This window comes from Sarcophilus harrisii, chromosome 3 (genome assembly GCF_902635505.1).
Source record: "Sarcophilus harrisii chromosome 3, mSarHar1.11, whole genome shotgun sequence".
NCBI classification, from domain to species: domain Eukaryota; kingdom Metazoa; phylum Chordata; class Mammalia; order Dasyuromorphia; family Dasyuridae; genus Sarcophilus; species Sarcophilus harrisii.
The window spans coordinates 32,220,472-32,237,584 of NC_045428.1; the positions used below are offsets into that span (position 1 = coordinate 32,220,472).

At 34.6% G+C, this 17,113-nt stretch overlaps 1 protein-coding gene across 5 annotated transcripts in view; it reads left to right on the top strand.

Moving 5' to 3' along the window:
• The window catches only part of NLGN1 (neuroligin 1), a 1,046,258-nt gene that overhangs the window by 1,023,285 nt on the left and 5,860 nt on the right, over nt 1–17,113 (top strand). For 3 of the 5 annotated variants that reach the window (XM_031963603.1, XM_031963602.1, XM_031963605.1), the window contains 2 exons: nt 10,944–11,156; nt 16,025–16,814. In XM_031963603.1, the coding sequence (XP_031819463.1) occupies nt 10,944–11,156; nt 16,025–16,814 (1,003 nt within the window). The remainder of the gene's footprint in view (nt 1–10,943; nt 11,157–16,024; nt 16,815–17,113) is intronic. The other 2 variants (XM_031963604.1, XM_031963606.1) reach the window with 1 other exon arrangement.

Here is a 17,113-nt window from a genome sequence, read left to right on the forward strand (position 1 = left end):
CAATCGATAATCCACTCCAGCCCTACTAAGCCGCTTGATAGCTAGGCCAGTGCTGAATCCACTTCCTGTTGGGGAAGGGAAAACTTCTCCACCAGAGCACTCCATACCGGAGCCGGAAATCCTTAATCTTTCCTGCTCCAGAGGAAGTGGTAACCCCTTGCCTAGAGACCCACCCTAAAGGCTTTAAACATGAAAAAAGATGAAAAGAAAATCGACAGCTTCTATGCAGAAAAAGAGCAGGTCAGCAAACCTGAAGAGACCTCAAACAGCAAAAATGCATCAGACTGTCCTCCTTTACATAATGCTCTCAAGAAGAGACCAATTAAAAGTCTCAAAAGAGAGTAGAAGATAAATGGGGAAAGGAAAGAGAAGCCTTTACAAGAGAGCAACAACTTCCTGAAATAATGAATTGAAAAGTTAAAAAATTCCAGGAAGTGCAAATTGTGGAATTGGAAAAATAAAAAATCACAGGAAAGTAAGAATTGTGAATTGAAAATAAAGAATTCACTAGGAAAGTAGGATCCGTGGAATTGGAAAAAGACAAAGAACACGCAAGAAAGTAGGATCGTGAATTGAAAAGAAAATAATTCACTAAAAAAAAATTAGTGAAATGGAAAAATTCCACAGACCAAAACAAATACATTCAAAAACCTAATTGACATATACAGAAAGAAGTAAAAAGCAATGAAGAAAATAATTTTAAAAATTAGAACTGAACAAATTGAAACTAATGATGCATTGAGACAGCAAGAATCAGTCAAGCAAAACCAAAAAATGACAAACTGAAAAACCATGAATTATCTACTTCAAAATGACAGACTTGGAAAATAGATCTAGGAGAGATAATCTGAGGATTATTGGACTTTCCAAAACTAGATGAAAAAAGAGCCTAGATACTATTTTACAAGAAATCATCAAAGAGCACTGCCCAGATGTAATAGAACCAGAAGGTAAAATAGGCATTGAAAGAATTCATCGAACACCTTCTGAAAGAAACCCTAAAATAAAACACCAAGGAATATTGTGGCAAAATTTCAGAACTATCAGATAAAGGAAAAATTTTACAAGCAGCCAAAACCATTTAAATACCGAGGTGCCACAATAAGACTTCACCCAGGATCTGGCTGCCTCTACATTAAAGGAAAGAAGGGCCTGAATAAGATATCCAAAGGCACAAGAACTTGGGATGCAGCCAAGAATAAACTACCCAGCTAAGTTGAGCATTTTCTTCCAGGGAAGAAGATGGACATTTAATGAAACAAATGAATTCCATTTGTTTCTGAAGAAAACCAGAATTAAAACAAAAAATTTGATCTCCAAGAATAGAACTCAAGAGATGCAGAAAAGGTAAAAATAACCTTGAGAATTGTATTTCTGTTGTGGATATACAAAAAAAATACATGTAAAATTTGATAGTACTGATATAACATAAAAAGGGAAGTAGATATGGAAAAGGATGATGGCAGAAAAGGTGGAAGGAGGGATAAAAGAGGGAAACCACATCCCACAAAGAGGCTAAGGAAACCTTATCAATCTGAGGGAATTTAGAGGGGGGAGGAACATTGTGTAATCTTACTCATCAGAGTTGGCTCAAAGGAAAATAATTGACATTTGTTTTAGAGAAAATTTCTCCCCTCATTAAAAAACGGGGAGAGGAAAAGGAAAAGAAAAAGAGTAATAAGGAAGGAAGGGGAAAGACCAAAGGGGGGGAGGAGGGATAAAGAGGATAAGATCGGGAACAAGAGGGGACATGTTTAAAAGGGGAAAGAGGGTTGGGGGAGGGAAAGTAAAGCACAATCTGGGGTTATTAGGATGGCAGGAAACAGATTTAGTAATTCTAACCGAATGGAGGGATGAACTCCAAAAGAGGAGGCAGATAGGACTGGATCAAAGTCAGAACCCTCAAATGTTTTTACAAGAAACACATTTAAGTAGGGGATACATATAGAGAAGGTAAAGGTTGGAGCAAAATCTATTATGCTTCAGGTGAAGTCAAAAAGAGGGTAGCCATCCTTATCTCAGATCACAAAAGAAAATTGATCTAATTAAAAGAGATAAGGAAGGAAACTACATCCTGCTAAAGGGTAGATAAACAACGGCAAATCAATATTAAAACATATATACCAAGTGGTATGGCACTCAGCTTCCTAAAGGAAATAAGAGAGTTGCAAGAAGAAATAGACAACAAAACTGTAATAGTAGGAGATCTCAACCTTGCACTCTCAGAATTGGACAAATCAAACCACAAACAAATAAGAAAGAAATTAAAGAAGTAAACAGAATATTAGAAAAATTAGGTATGTTGGATCTTTGGAGAAAATTAATGGAGATAGAAGGGAATATATTTTCTCTCAGCAGTTCATGGAACCTATTCAAAAATTGACCATATATTAGGACATAAAGACCTCAAAATTAAAATGCAAGAAAGCAGAAATAGTAAATGCTTTCTTTTCAGATCATGGATGCAATAAAACTACATTCAACAAAAAATTAGGGGAAATAGACCAAAAAGTAATTGAAACTAAACAATTCATCTTAAAGAATGATTGGGTGAAGAGCAAATTATAGATAAATTAATAATTTCACTCAAGATAATGACAATGATGGACATCATACCAAAATTTGTGGGATGCAGCCAAAGTGGCAATAAGAGGGAATTTATATCCTTAAGAGGCTTACTTGAATAAAACAGAGAAAGAAAAGATTAATGAATTCTTGCAACTAAAAAACTAAAAAGACCAAATTAAAACCCCAATCAAATACTAAATTGGAAATTTAAAATTAAAAGGAGAAATTAAAATATTGGAAAGTAAAAAAATCTATTGAACTAATTAATAAAACTAAGAGTTGGTTCTATGAAAAGCCAATAAAATAGATGTTTGGTAAATCTGATTAGAAAAAAGGAGGGAGGAAATGAAATTAGTAGTCTTAAAATGAAAAGGAGAACTTTCCACCAAGGAAGAGGAAATTAGAGAAATAATAAGAGTTATTTTTAACTTATGCCAATAAATTTGATAACCTATGAAATGGATGACTACCTCCAAAAATATAGACTTCCCAGACTAACAGAGGAGGAAGTAAATTGTTTGAATAGTCCCATTTCAGAAAAAGAAATAGAACAGGCAATTAAACAATCCCTAAGAAAAATCCCAGGACCAGATGGATTTAATGTGAATTTTACCAAACATTTAAAGAAAAATTCCCAATGCTATATAAATTATTTGATAAAATAGGGAATGAAGGAGTCCTACCAAATTCCTTCTATGACACAGACATGGTACGGATACCTAAACCAGGTAGGCTGAAAACAGAGAAAGAAAATTATAGACCAATCTCCCTAATGAATATTGATGCTAAAATCTTAAATAAGATATTAGCAAAAGACTACAGAAAATCATCTCCAAGATAATACACTATGATCAAGTAGGATTTATACCAGGAAATGCAGGGCTGGTTAATATTAGGAAACTATCAATATAATTGGCCATGTTAATAACCAAATTAACAAAACCATATGATCATCTCAATAGATGCAGAAAGATGATAAAATCCAACATCCATTCCTATTAAAACACTTGAGAGTATAGGAATAAAATGGACTTTTCCTTAAAATAATCAGCAGCATCTATTTAAACCACCAGTAAGCATCATATGTAATGGAGACAAACTGCAAACCATTCCCAATAAGATCTGAGGAAACAAGGTTGCCCACTATCACAGCTACTATTTAATATTGTATTAGAAACGCTTAGCTATAGCAATAAGAGCTGAGAAAGAGATTAAGGAATAAGAATAGGCAATGAGGAAGCCAAATTATCACTTTGCCGATGACATGATGGTATACTTAGAGAACCCCAGAGATTCTGCAAAAGTTATTAGAAATAACCACAACTTTAGCAAAGTTGTTGGTTATAAAATAAACCCCATAAGTCATCAGCATTCTTATATATCACTAAAAAATCCAACATCAGAGTTACAAAGAGAAATTCCATTTAAAGTAACTACTGATAATATAAAATATTTAGGAATCATCTGCCAAGGGAAAATCAGAAACTTTATGAGCAAAATTAGACCACTTTTCACACAAATTAAGTCTGATCTAACTAATTGAAAATATTAAATGCTCTTGGATAGGGCGAAAATATAATAAAGATGAAATATTACCTAAACTAATCTATTTATTTAGCGCTATACCAACAGACTCCCAAAAACTATTTTAATGACCTAGAAAAAATAAAACAAAGTTCATATGGAAAACAAAAGGTCAAGAATTTCAAGGAATTAATGAAAAAATCAAATGATGGTGGCTTAGCTGTACCAGATCTAAAATTATATTATAGAGCAGCAGTTACCAAAACTATTTGGATTGGCTAAGGAATAGATTAGTTGATCAGTGAATAGAGTAGGTCTAAGGGATAAAACAGTCAACAAATATAGAACCTAGTTCCTTGATAAACCCAAAGATCCAGCTTGGATAAGAACTTACTGTTTGATAAAAATTGCTGGGAAAATTGAAACTAATATGGTAAGAAACTAGGATTGATCCATACTTAACGCACCAAGATAAGGTCAAAATGGGTTCATGACCTAGGATAAAGAATGAAATCATTAATAAATTAGAGGAACATAGGATAGTTTACATCTCAGACCTGTGGAAGGGGAAGGTCTTATGACCAAGCAGAACTAGAGATCATTACTGACCACAAAATAGAAAATTTTGATTATACCAAACTGAAAAGTTTTTGTACAAACAAATCTAATGCAGACAAGATTAGAAGGGAAGCAAAAACTGGGAAAATATTTTACAGTCAAAGGTTCTGATAAAGGCCTCATTTCCAAATATATAGAGAATTAACTCTAATTTATAAAAAATCAAGCCATTCTCCAATTGAAAATGGTCAAAGGATATGAACAGACAATTTCAGATGAAGAAATTGAAACTATTTAGTCATATGAAAAGATGCTCCAAGTCATTATTAATCAGAGAAATGCAAATTAAGACAACCTAAGATACATACACACCTGTCAGATTGGCTAAAATGACAGGAAAAATAATGATGATTGTTGAGGGGATTGGGAAAAACTGGGACATTGATTCATTGTTGGTGGAGTTGGAACGAATCCAACCATTTTGGAGAGTAGTTTGGAACTATGCTCAAAAGTTATCAAACTGTGCATACCTTGATCCAGAGTGTTACTACTGGGATTATATCCCAAGAGATTATAAAGAAGGGAAAGGGACCTGTATGTGCACGAATGTTTGTGGCAGCCCTTTTGTAGTGGCTAGAAACTGGAAACTGAATGGATGTCCATCAGTTGGAGAATGGCTGAATAAATTGTGGTATATGAAAATTATGGAATATTACTGTTCTGTAAGAAATGACCAACAGGATGATTTCAGAAAGGCCTGGAGACTTAACAACTGATGCTGAGGAAATGAGCAGGACCAGGAGATCATTATATACTTAACAACAATACTAGATGATGACCAGTTATGATGGATCAGGCCATCCTCAGCAACAAGATCAACCAAATCATTTCTAATGGAGCAGTAATGAACTGAACCAGCTATACCCAGAAAAGAACCTTGGGGGATACTAAAAACCATTACATTGAATTCTAATCCCTATATTTATGCACACCTGCATTTTTGATTTCCTTCACAAGCTAATTGTACAATAATTCAGAGTCTGATTCTTTTTGTACAGCAAAATAATGTTTTGGTCATGTATACTTATTATGTATCTAAGTTATATTTTAATATATTTAACATCTACTGGTCATCCTGCCATTTAGGGGAGGGGGGGGGTAAGAGGTGAAAAATTGGAACAAGAGATTTGGCAATTGTTAATGCTGTAAAGTTACCCATGTATATATCCTGTAAATAAAAGGCTATTAAATTAAAAAAAAAAAAAAAAAAAAAAAAAAAAGTTAATACTTTAATACTGCCCTTTCCCCTGCTTTTCGTTTCTCTCTCTCTCTCTCTCTCTCTCTCTCTCTCTCTCTCTCTCTCTCTCTTTCTCTCTCTCTCTCTCCTTTCTCCTCCACCACCACCCCAGATTATGTCATTTGCATCAACTCTGTTTTTTCACAGGCTTTGTCAGTGAAACGCAGGGAAAAGAAAGTATTAGAAAGACTTTGAATGCAAAGTTTCCTGAGGATGCCTGTTTCCTGAGGACCTGTCCAGCTAATTTGAAATTAGTTCATCACCAGAATGCCCATATAAATATGGGGCCATAGCAACTTTCAAAGGCTATCTTCATATTTAGGGAAAGGCTGAGTGTTGATTTGGTGTGGAGTGTGCATAATGACTAACTGACAGATACTTGAAGATACACACACATATACACACACACACAATATTTACTGTGCATTATTTGATAAACATAAAAAGTATAATAAATGTGAAATATACAAATTATTTCTGGAAATGATTAAAGAGTCAGTGAAATAAGGAAATTCCATCGTGAGAACTCTGGCTGCCATCATAGATTGCAACCTAAGACTTAGTAAATAAATATGATGGAATTGTTAAAAGCACATATAATTTAAGTGCTTTTTCTAGGACGGTACAATTAATATCATAAAACAAGATTTGAATGTAGCTCTTTCTGACTCCAAGCTCAGCGTGCTCTATACCACATGATGATGTCCATGTCCCATAGCACCCCTAAGTCACAGCTTCTTGATCTGAAAATATGAGAGTTGGAATAGATTACTTCAATGTTTTTTTACTGGTCTGGTTCAATCTATATAATATGTGAAGTAAATAGCATATATTTTGAATTTTATGGCATATGGTAATATATTTTTGTTTTGTTTTGTTGTTTTGAAAATGATTTCACTTTGTCACTTCTGTTAAGGTGGAAATATTTTAGCTAGTAGGTGTACTTTATAATGGCTGTGTAGAATGCTTGATTGCCAGTACAAAGAGCAGTGAGTCACCTAATTGTAGAAACAAGTTTAAATATTACTAAGTGAAGTGAGCTTTTGCCTAAAGGCTTAGGAATAATTAGAAAATGAGGGCAGTGACTTTATCCTGGGGATGACTAATGAAGCATAAATCTCTTTTCTTAGTAGAGAAGTGGGGAATTGGGGTGCAGAATGCTGCACTCAAAATCAGGGGCCATTTTTATGTCAGCCTGTTTTTCTTTACAAGGGAGAGGTTATGGATGTGGGGGGGGACAGCTGAGGTGAGAAAAGAAATGATAGTGATAAAATTCAGGAATGTTTCTAATAGAAAGATTTCTTTTTTTGAGACAGAGACAGAGAAAAAGAAAGATGGAGACAGTAAGAGAGAGCAGCTTTTAGATAAGCATTCATGTAAGATATGTCTTGGGAGAATTTGAAATGGTTTCTTTTTATTTTTCAAAGGTTTTACTATTTCTAATATTATGCTTCAAAAAAGTCTTTTTAATATCATTGTGAATAATTACTCACAAAAGAATCTCCTTTAAGGGACAAATTTCCTAGGTAAATCAACTTTGTTTTATCCATTTAATAAAAGTTTGTAGCTAGGTCATTAAGATGGCAGTAGGCAGAATTGAGCATTTAAAGCAGAAGAAGAGAGAGAGAGAGAGGGAGTGGGAGAAAAAAAGGAAAAGGAAAGGAGGAAGAAGAGGGAGGGAGAAAAGGGAGAGAGAAAAAAGGAGAGGGAGAGGGAGAGGGTAAAGGCGAGGGAGACAGACAGACACACACACACACACACACACACAGAGAGAGAGAGAGAGAGAGAGAGAGAGAGAGAGAATGAGAGAGACAGAGAGAGAGAGAGAGAGAGAAACAGACAGTGTTTCTTATTTAGAGTACTTGAGGTTGTCAGCACTCTTCACATGCAGGTGCACTTTGTAAACTAGTTTCTGAAAGTAGCAACAGAGATGGGACACTGCAATGTAAAGGAGGATGGAATAAAAGCTTAGAAACCTGGGGTCTGTGGGCACAAGGTAGCTAAGTGACTTTGGATAAGAACCTTGTCCCTCTATCCCGCTCCTCTCACTCTGTCTCATAGATGCACAATAAAATCTACTGCTACAATTAGAAAGCTGCAAAATCCAGGAAGAACTGAGAAACAGACTCAGTTCTACGCAAAGTTGAAACCAAAATCAAATCAAGTTGGCCAATTTGAATGACAGTGATGGAAATTTTCTCTCTGGTCTGATATAGATGAAATTCAGGTCAATCCTCTGGGACCTTTACTGCTTATTCTTGTAAAGTATGGATTCTTAAACTTGTTCTACTCATGACCCCTTCAACCAGAGAAATTTTTACATAACCCATGGTATTTAGCTATATAAAGTAGGTATACAAATCAAGCATTTGCTGATAACAAATTATACTTTTGTGAACCTTACATTCAATTATGAGAATCTATATGGGGTTGTAAACAGATTGTAAAGGAATAACTAAAGAGTTATCCTACTCCTATGATACTGTGGCAGTTAAGTGACTCAGCAGATAAGAGTACTGAACTCAGAGCCAGCAAGAACTTGAGTTTACGTCCTCCTTTAGACCTATCACAACTTGTGTGACTATGAGACAATAACTCAACTTGCCTCATTTTTCTCTTCTGTAAAATGGAGTGGTGATGAGGAATTAGTGAAATTATCTCCATTAAATTCATTGCAAACCTTAAAGTACTATATAAATTATATATATATATAAACACCAAATTTTTGAAGGGCATTTATGATCTGCTCTTTGGACAGTATCCAGAGAAGGACAACCAAGGCAGTCAAAGTCTTAGTCCATTTCCTAGTATAGAATAAGTTAATGGAAGTGGAATGTTTAGTTGGGTAAAGAAAAGCTACAGCTTGAGGTAAGGGGATGATGTGATAGTAGTTGTTTTCAAATATTTAACGAACTGCTATCTAGAAGGAAAAAGATTCAATCAGTCCTCTTGGCTACATAAGTAAAATTAGGAGCAATAAGTAAAAGTTGTGAAAAATCAGGCTTTTAGAGATATCCTCAATTTCTAAAGTGGAAAGAAGTATATTAGGAAGTAGCAGGCTCTCCTTTGATTTAGGTCTTTCAAACCAGAACTGCCTCTCTTGTTGGGGATTTGAAGAAAAGGATTCTCAGGAAGGCATAAGTTGGACTAAGTATTTTTTTTTTAATTCAAAGATTTTCCCACCCTCAGAGTACCTATGACTCCATAATTACATATGTCAAGTTTTACCTCAAATATGTTTATTAGATAAGTAGATGAGAGTCTCTCAAATAGAGAGGCAGACAGACAGACATTAGGACAAGTTGACATTTGGTTCTGGATTATCTGGCTTGATGATTCCATCCATGAGTGCGACTTCATTATGAAGGTTTAATTTAGGACTTTCTATGGTACCTCTCAGAGTCATCATGACATCATGAATTGAGAGTCCTGAAATGAGAAATGCTTTTGTGCAAATTTCACCTCTGAAGCTCTTTAGCTAAGTGGCCCTAGTCAAGGCATTCACTTTCTCAGAAAAGCATGTAGCATTTAGTTACTGGGTCACAGAGAGATTGACAGCATATGTTAGTAGATGTCTGACTCCTTTTGAGGCCTTCAAATAGAAACTTTCCTGACCATTTATGCATGTTTGAGCACGAATTCCTTTCATGGACGGATTGGTCTAGATAGCAGCTGAGGTTTTTTCTGACCCACAAATTCTGTGATTCTGTGATGGTGTTATCATGTTAGAACTTTCTCACGCTGAAAATATCACAGATCTCTTACAAATTTCTATGATACTTCTAAACAGTCACGTGCTTCCCAAATCCCCCACAAAAGAGTCAGTTCTTGTTTGAAAACCTCAATCGAAGGGGAGCTTCTACATCCAAAAGCCTTCCTTTTCATTTTAGAAATTGGGGATAGCTGTAATTACTTGGAATTGAAAGTTTCTCTTTTCACAACTTTTGTTTATTTCTCCTAACTTTACCTCTGATGCCAAGTGGATTAATTGCATCTCTTCTTCCTTCTAGATGGCAATTCTTTAAATATTTGAAAATAACTGCTATTATATCATCTCCTTACCTCAAGTTGTAGCTTTTCTTTACACAGCTCAATTATTTGACTTTTTATTAAAATACTGTGTCTTTTAATCTAAAAAATCTATTCTATTTATCCCAGTTCATTATGGTCTTCAAAACTTTTGACTCCAAAGCATTATCAAAAAAAGATGACACTCTAGTGGATTGGTCATTTTGCCATTATGAGTATTGCCTGAAATGATGCATCTAAAACTTATCCATGCCTACCCATGGACTTTTGTCCATTTCCTCAGATAAATTCACTACAAGGGGTTGCGGTCCAAAAGGATGAAGGAGGTCTATCTTGCTTCCTCCTGACATTTCAGGCATTCTAATCTAGCATACAAACTATCCCTTAGTTATTTCTAATCTCATCACCTCAACAACTAATGTGAGGACAATGCATTGTTGTTGCACAGGGAATAGAGTTCTGAGTCTGGAGTTAGAATAGACTGGAATTCAACTCCAATCTCAGATGTTTACTGTATGATTCTGGATTCCCATCTGTAAAACAGATAATGATAGTACTTTTCCCCTAGAATCGTTGTGAAGATCAAATAATATATATAGAATGCTTAGCACAGTGCCTGGCACCTAGTAGGCATTATATTAATGTTATTGTTTTCATTTGAAAGCAGAGGACTTGCATTCAAATCCCAGCTCTGAGTGATCTTGAATAAGTTTTTTTGTCTCTGGATCTCAGAGATGAAAAGTTAAAGGATTGAACTAGATGACTCAAAGTCTTTTCCAGCTCTAAATTTTGTGGTCCTTTGATTTTTTTGGGGGGGGGAATATTTTTTATATTTCTTTGATAACGTACTTTATTCCACTGCTTTGTAATTACAGTTGAAAATCTGTTAAAGAAACAAACAATAGTAATGATAAATATAACCTTCATAGGAAGCTCTAAGAATTTTTCTCATTTTTATTTCTTTCAGGTTTCTTGAGTACTGGAGATCAAGCAGCAAAAGGAAATTATGGACTCCTTGATCTAATACAGGCCCTGAGATGGACTAGTGAGAACATTGGATTCTTTGGTGGTGACCCTTTGAGAATCACCGTTTTTGGATCTGGCGCTGGGGGGTCATGTGTCAACCTGCTGACTTTATCCCATTATTCTGAAGGTAACCGTTGGAGCAATTCAACCAAAGGTATTATGCCGGTTGCAAATTTTGACAATTTTGGTGTCTGCATGCCACCGCCATTGGTATTCTGTGATGCTATGTATCTACTTATCTGTTCATACTGAGTGTAAAGCACAGCTCACTAACAGTCAGATCTGTGATGGGCACATCCTCCAGTTTTTCTATGCATGTTGAAATTTCAGGTTTCAAACACATTTCTTCTGTCTCCCGCAGAGCTTGGAAAAAAGATTCTCTTAGATGGATTCCAAATGACACAAGTCTAGTCATCATTCTGCTTCTACATCTTACCCCAGTAAAACATGTCTTTTAGGGAAATCAGAATAGACAGTTACGGGTTTTCTTACTATATCCAGTAAATCCAGGTGAGATTTTGAGAAAGCAAGAATCATTTTAAATGATCGAGGTTAACAGATGTTTAAAGGCCTTCAGCACATTGGATAGCCCCCTTGTGGTGAATTTATGGGAGGACATTTATAAGAATCACAGACAGATAGTGGAGACAATCTCCACCATTAAAGGGAACTCTCAAATCAATGAAATGATAGATTCATTGGAATTGTTGAGAGGCTTAGAATTCTTTTTTGCATAAAGGTCAAAATTAGGCTCTAAATAGTTTGTCTGAATTCACATAGTTCCCAGTTATCATCTGAGAAGAAAATATTTGATTATTTTGCATGCATGATCCAAAATTGTCAAAGCATCCAGGTTATAAGGGGAATTTTTGAAATTTTTCCCATAAAAATTTTATCTTAATCTTTTTCCCTATTTTCAACTTTAAGGATGTTACTTTTTAATCCCCCCTGAAATATAAAAACAGCAGGGAGCATGGAATATCCATGAAGCATTTTCCCCTACCATTAACAGATCGTAGCACCCTCCTTTTCTTAAATAAAGATGTATTGCCAGTCCAATCACATTGTCATTTAGTATTTTTTTTTCCATGTTACTATCACTGCAAAGTCAACCCACATCTAGTTGGTTTCATTTGAAATACCAGAGAAGACATAGAAGAATATTGTTGGTGAAGTCTCCCTCCATCCTTTTTGATCATTCCCTTCTTCTCTCTGTTTCTCTGTCTCTTTCTCTGTCTCTCTCTCTCATTCTTACACACACAGAGAGAGATCCATATCCAAGCACAAACTGTATAAACTATATATGTATATATACACATATAATTATGTTCTTTTATATATAAATATTTACATATGCATACATATGTATAAACAGAAAATAAGATAAAGATAATTTATTTATGTAATTTCAAGTAAATCTTCTATATTACAAATTTATGTAGTAAAGACCCAACAAGGTACTTAAATGCTGGGTTTAATTTGTGAAGCATTTTTATTGGTAAAGTTAAAGTTTATGTGAGAGAAGACAGAGTATCTGGTTTTGTGTTGTACCATAAATTTCTTCATATGGAACTACAGGAAGGTAACTAGTCATCAACTAAATGTATGTATTCAGTGAATTGTCTATTGTTTGAGCCATAACTTGTTCATATATTTTATGTAAAATACTCATTGACTTTATTGAGATGTGACAACACCTGTTAGAGATTTTAATTGTTACTATAATATCTGTGTCTTTATTATGATGATGTCTTTCTGAAGAATTAACATGTCCTCTTTTGAAAATTTGGTTTTTTAGGTCACACTAAATCTAGTATCTAACTGCATTTAAATGAAGAACCAATTTCTTTACTTTGGTTTTATTGATTTCAGAAATTATTTCCAACTTACCTCCTAGAATTAGAAGGATGCTAAAGATAATATGAGCTAAGAACTCAATCCATTAAAAACAAAACAGGAATGAATGGAATAAAAACATAGATGCAAATCCAGTCACAATGTTAGCAATACATTCCTACTTCCATATCAGGCTAATTGATGGAACACAATTATTAGAATCCTTCAAAAGTTAGATATAATGTTAGTCAATTATTCCCTTTGTGACTTAGTAGATGATCTTTCAGCCATAATCATTCTACTATAATGCCTCTCCAGATTTAATTATGTTATCTTATTTATTTATAATATAATAGTTATATTTTAGTTAGTTATGATAAATTTACATAGTCTTCCAAAACTGAACCTAGACTCAAATCTTTTCCAGTTTGGTAGAACCTTCCAGCATGCATTTAGGGGAACCACTGATGTTGCCCTGAAAAATCCAGAGGTACCTCCTATGGCAATATGAAGCCTTGGAACATCAATTATGAGACTAAATAATTCTGAAAATATTCTTTACTATTATCCTAATACCTGAGAATAACAGTGGGATTGAATAATGTACAACCTTGTTATAAAATGTGGGTATAATATATTTTCCATTCTACCACTAGTCAAATCAGGTCTTATCAAATGAATTATCCTTTTCATTATAAAATTGAGAGTCTATGAGTGTGATCAGTGGGCCCCCAAACATGTTATTATTCAGTGCTATTGAAAATTACATTCTTAAGACTATTTTCCTACTACATAAAAGACTTCCTCGCCCTCAATTAAGAGATTATACATTTCCACATATTAAAATTAATTCAAACTAACTCTTATAATATGACATATGACATGATGTCACAAAATTTGGGTGCTGCCACATATAAGTTTCCACTCTACGTAGTCTATTGAGTTTTTCACATTAAAATTTTTGTCTGTCTTAATCAAGAGAGGTTTCAAAATTATTCAATAGTATTGCTCAAGAATATTTCAGCACTTGAGTAATTAACACCTTTAATTTTTTGAGAATTAATCTGTGCAAAAATGACTTGCTTTGGAATAGCTGATGCTATAGAGTACTTGATTTAAAAAAAAATTCTTTGGCATGGTATATTGGAATGAACAGATTTAGAGATGATTGGAATCAGAAGACCTGATTCAAATCAGGTCTCTCTCTTATTCTATAATATTGAACAAGACACTTGATATCTCTAGCCTCGTTTTCCTGATATGTACAAATCAGCAGTAAGATTAAATGGATTAGAGACTACTTGGGCTCCTTCCATATCTAAATCTAGGAACTTTCTGAGTCAAAAACTAGAGCAAGTTGGAAAGTTATTCAACTAACATTAACCCATCCAATACCCCACAATAATGTCCTTAAGACATCATAATTGAACCCTATTAAAATTTCCCTACAACGCAATATAATTAAACCCCCTATCTGGAAGTTTCTGCTTCCTGTTCCTTTTTCTCAACCAGAATAATCATAGATAGATTATCTCCAAGTCATTCAGTTCTCCTCCTAAACAACAAACTGTTACCTATAATGTCATTTTACAGTATACCATACTATGTTCTGAAACTAATTAACTATGTTCATTGAATTCAATTTTAATCCAACAAAGTATTTATTAAGCATATAATATGTATAAGATAAATTGTAAGCTTTTGCATACAAAGACAATTGGGGAAAAAAGCCACCTTTTTCCTTAAGGAACTTCTCTTATACTAGAATTTAATTCAACAAATACTGAGTCAACATCTTTAGCATGAAAAGCTAGGCACTGTCACCCACTGCCAGGGTATATCTCAAGATTTCAGGAAATCTAAATCAACTTAGATGGTTTTCTGCTAGATATTACAGTTTCTTTTCTAAAAGAAATGTAGAATAGATTTTTTATTCAATTTACTTATGTATTGAAAAGTAACTTTTTGAAAGGTTGAATCTAATTTTGAACCTTTTAGTATCTTTGTGAAAAGTCCTAACTCTTTTATATATGTGAATAATTAAGAAAGTGAGTCAACTAATCACACGAGAAAGTGATACTTGGAGTATTAAGAAAACTGTTCTTTTTGCTTTTCCTTAAATACCTATGTTCTTAAATTTTGTTTAAAAGCAAGGACTTCATGGGAAAAAAAAGATCTTAGTGGCTAGATAAGTCCCATTAGGGACTTTTAGTATTGTGTAACTTTTAATGAATACCTTATAATCCCAAAATACAGTAAGTGAAAAACAATATATGAGGTATTTCCCATTCTTCATTCCGGAGAATATTTTATGTCCAAGGGACTAGAAAGTTGAATCACCCTCATGAAATCACTGGCCTTGGTTTTGACATAGTCACAACATTCTAGTGATTCAAAGTCCTCTAATAAATGATAGACTTTTCACTTAGAATATCTAGTATATATAATTGAAAATAGTCTGCCTAAAACATTTTGTTAGTTGCAGTTCCAAGGGTATCACCAGGGAGAATCTCGTCTGGGGCCCTACAGCTAATCATCTTCCTATTCATGTAAAATATATATATATATATATATATATATATATAGAAAGGAGCTTTGAAGTAGGGAAAGAAGCAGCCATAGGGGAAGATACATCCCAAAAGGGCAGCTGGTGGCCAGAGATGATTTTTTGGCACAAAGCCAATATTGGTACCAACTGCTTTGCCTTGGCTTTTGTTGGTAGCCGCAGTTTAGTGCAGACTGGCAAATGAGTGGCTTGTCTAGAAAAGCACTCCTTTTCCCTTTCCTCACTTTATTGATCACTGCAACCCCAACCCTCTTTCTACTGTCCCTCTCCAACATTTTATTTATATATACACATGGAAAGAGAGAGACAAAGACAGGGAGGGAGGGAGGGAGGGAGGGGAGAGAGAGAGAGAGAGAGATTTGGTACACACATAAACACAAAAGAGTCCTCTGGAATATCATCTGTTTTGTCATGTCCTAGAGATGCTTCCATTTCCTTTCTTTGCTCTAATAAACTTTAATCTAGCAACATATCTACTGAATGGACACTGAAGATTTGGGAGAAATTTTCTGTGCTTTTGACTCTTAAAAAGACAGCATCCAATTTTATCTGCTGTTGTTTTATCATAACCATTCAAAATGTTTGAATGTCATTTTGGTCCTCTTTGTTATTTCCCACAGGACTCTTTCAACGGGCAATAGCTCAAAGTGGAACAGCCCTCTCCAGCTGGGCTGTTAGCTTCCAACCTGCGAAATATGCCAGGATGTTGGCTACAAAAGTTGGCTGCAACATGTCTGATACTGTAGAGCTAGTTGAATGTCTGCAGAAGAAGCCTTATAAAGAACTTATTGACCAAGATATCCAACCAGCTCGATACCACATAGCCTTCGGACCAGTAATCGATGGTGATGTAATACCAGATGACCCTCAAATACTGATGGAACAAGGGGAATTTCTCAACTATGATATAATGTTGGGTGTTAACCAAGGGGAAGGGTTAAAATTTGTTGAAAATATAGTAGATAGTGAAGATGGGATTTCAGCTAGTGATTTTGACTTTGCTGTCTCCAATTTTGTTGATAATCTATATGGATACCCTGAAGGCAAAGATGTTTTGAGGGAAACTATTAAATTTATGTATACAGACTGGGCAGATCGACATAATCCTGAGACCAGACGCAAGACACTATTGGCTTTATTTACTGACCATCAATGGGTGGCACCCGCAGTGGCTACAGCAGATCTGCATTCAAACTTTGGTTCACCTACATACTTCTATGCCTTCTACCATCATTGCCAAACAGATCAAGTTCCAGCTTGGGCTGATGCAGCTCATGGAGATGAGGTTCCTTATGTTTTGGGAATCCCCATGATTGGGCCAACGGAGTTATTTCCTTGTAATTTCTCTAAAAATGATGTGATGCTGAGTGCAGTAGTGATGACTTATTGGACAAATTTTGCTAAAACTGGGTAAGTACAATGTGTGAGAATCAATTTAAATTTTAACTTAATGGCATCATCCTCTTTTTAATATTGAAAAACAATATTTTTGGGGAGTTAGCAAAGGAAGAAGAAACTTGTGGATGTAACAAAATAGGGTGTAATTGTCATTTAAAATGGGAAGAATTTTTCCTCAAAAAAGAAACTGTGCTATTTTCAAAATCAAATTTTTTTTTCTTTTCATAAGAATTTTAATAAATCAAAATAAGAAAAGAAAATACATTTCTGATAGAAAACATGCACTACTCTAGATGAAAGACATTGTATAT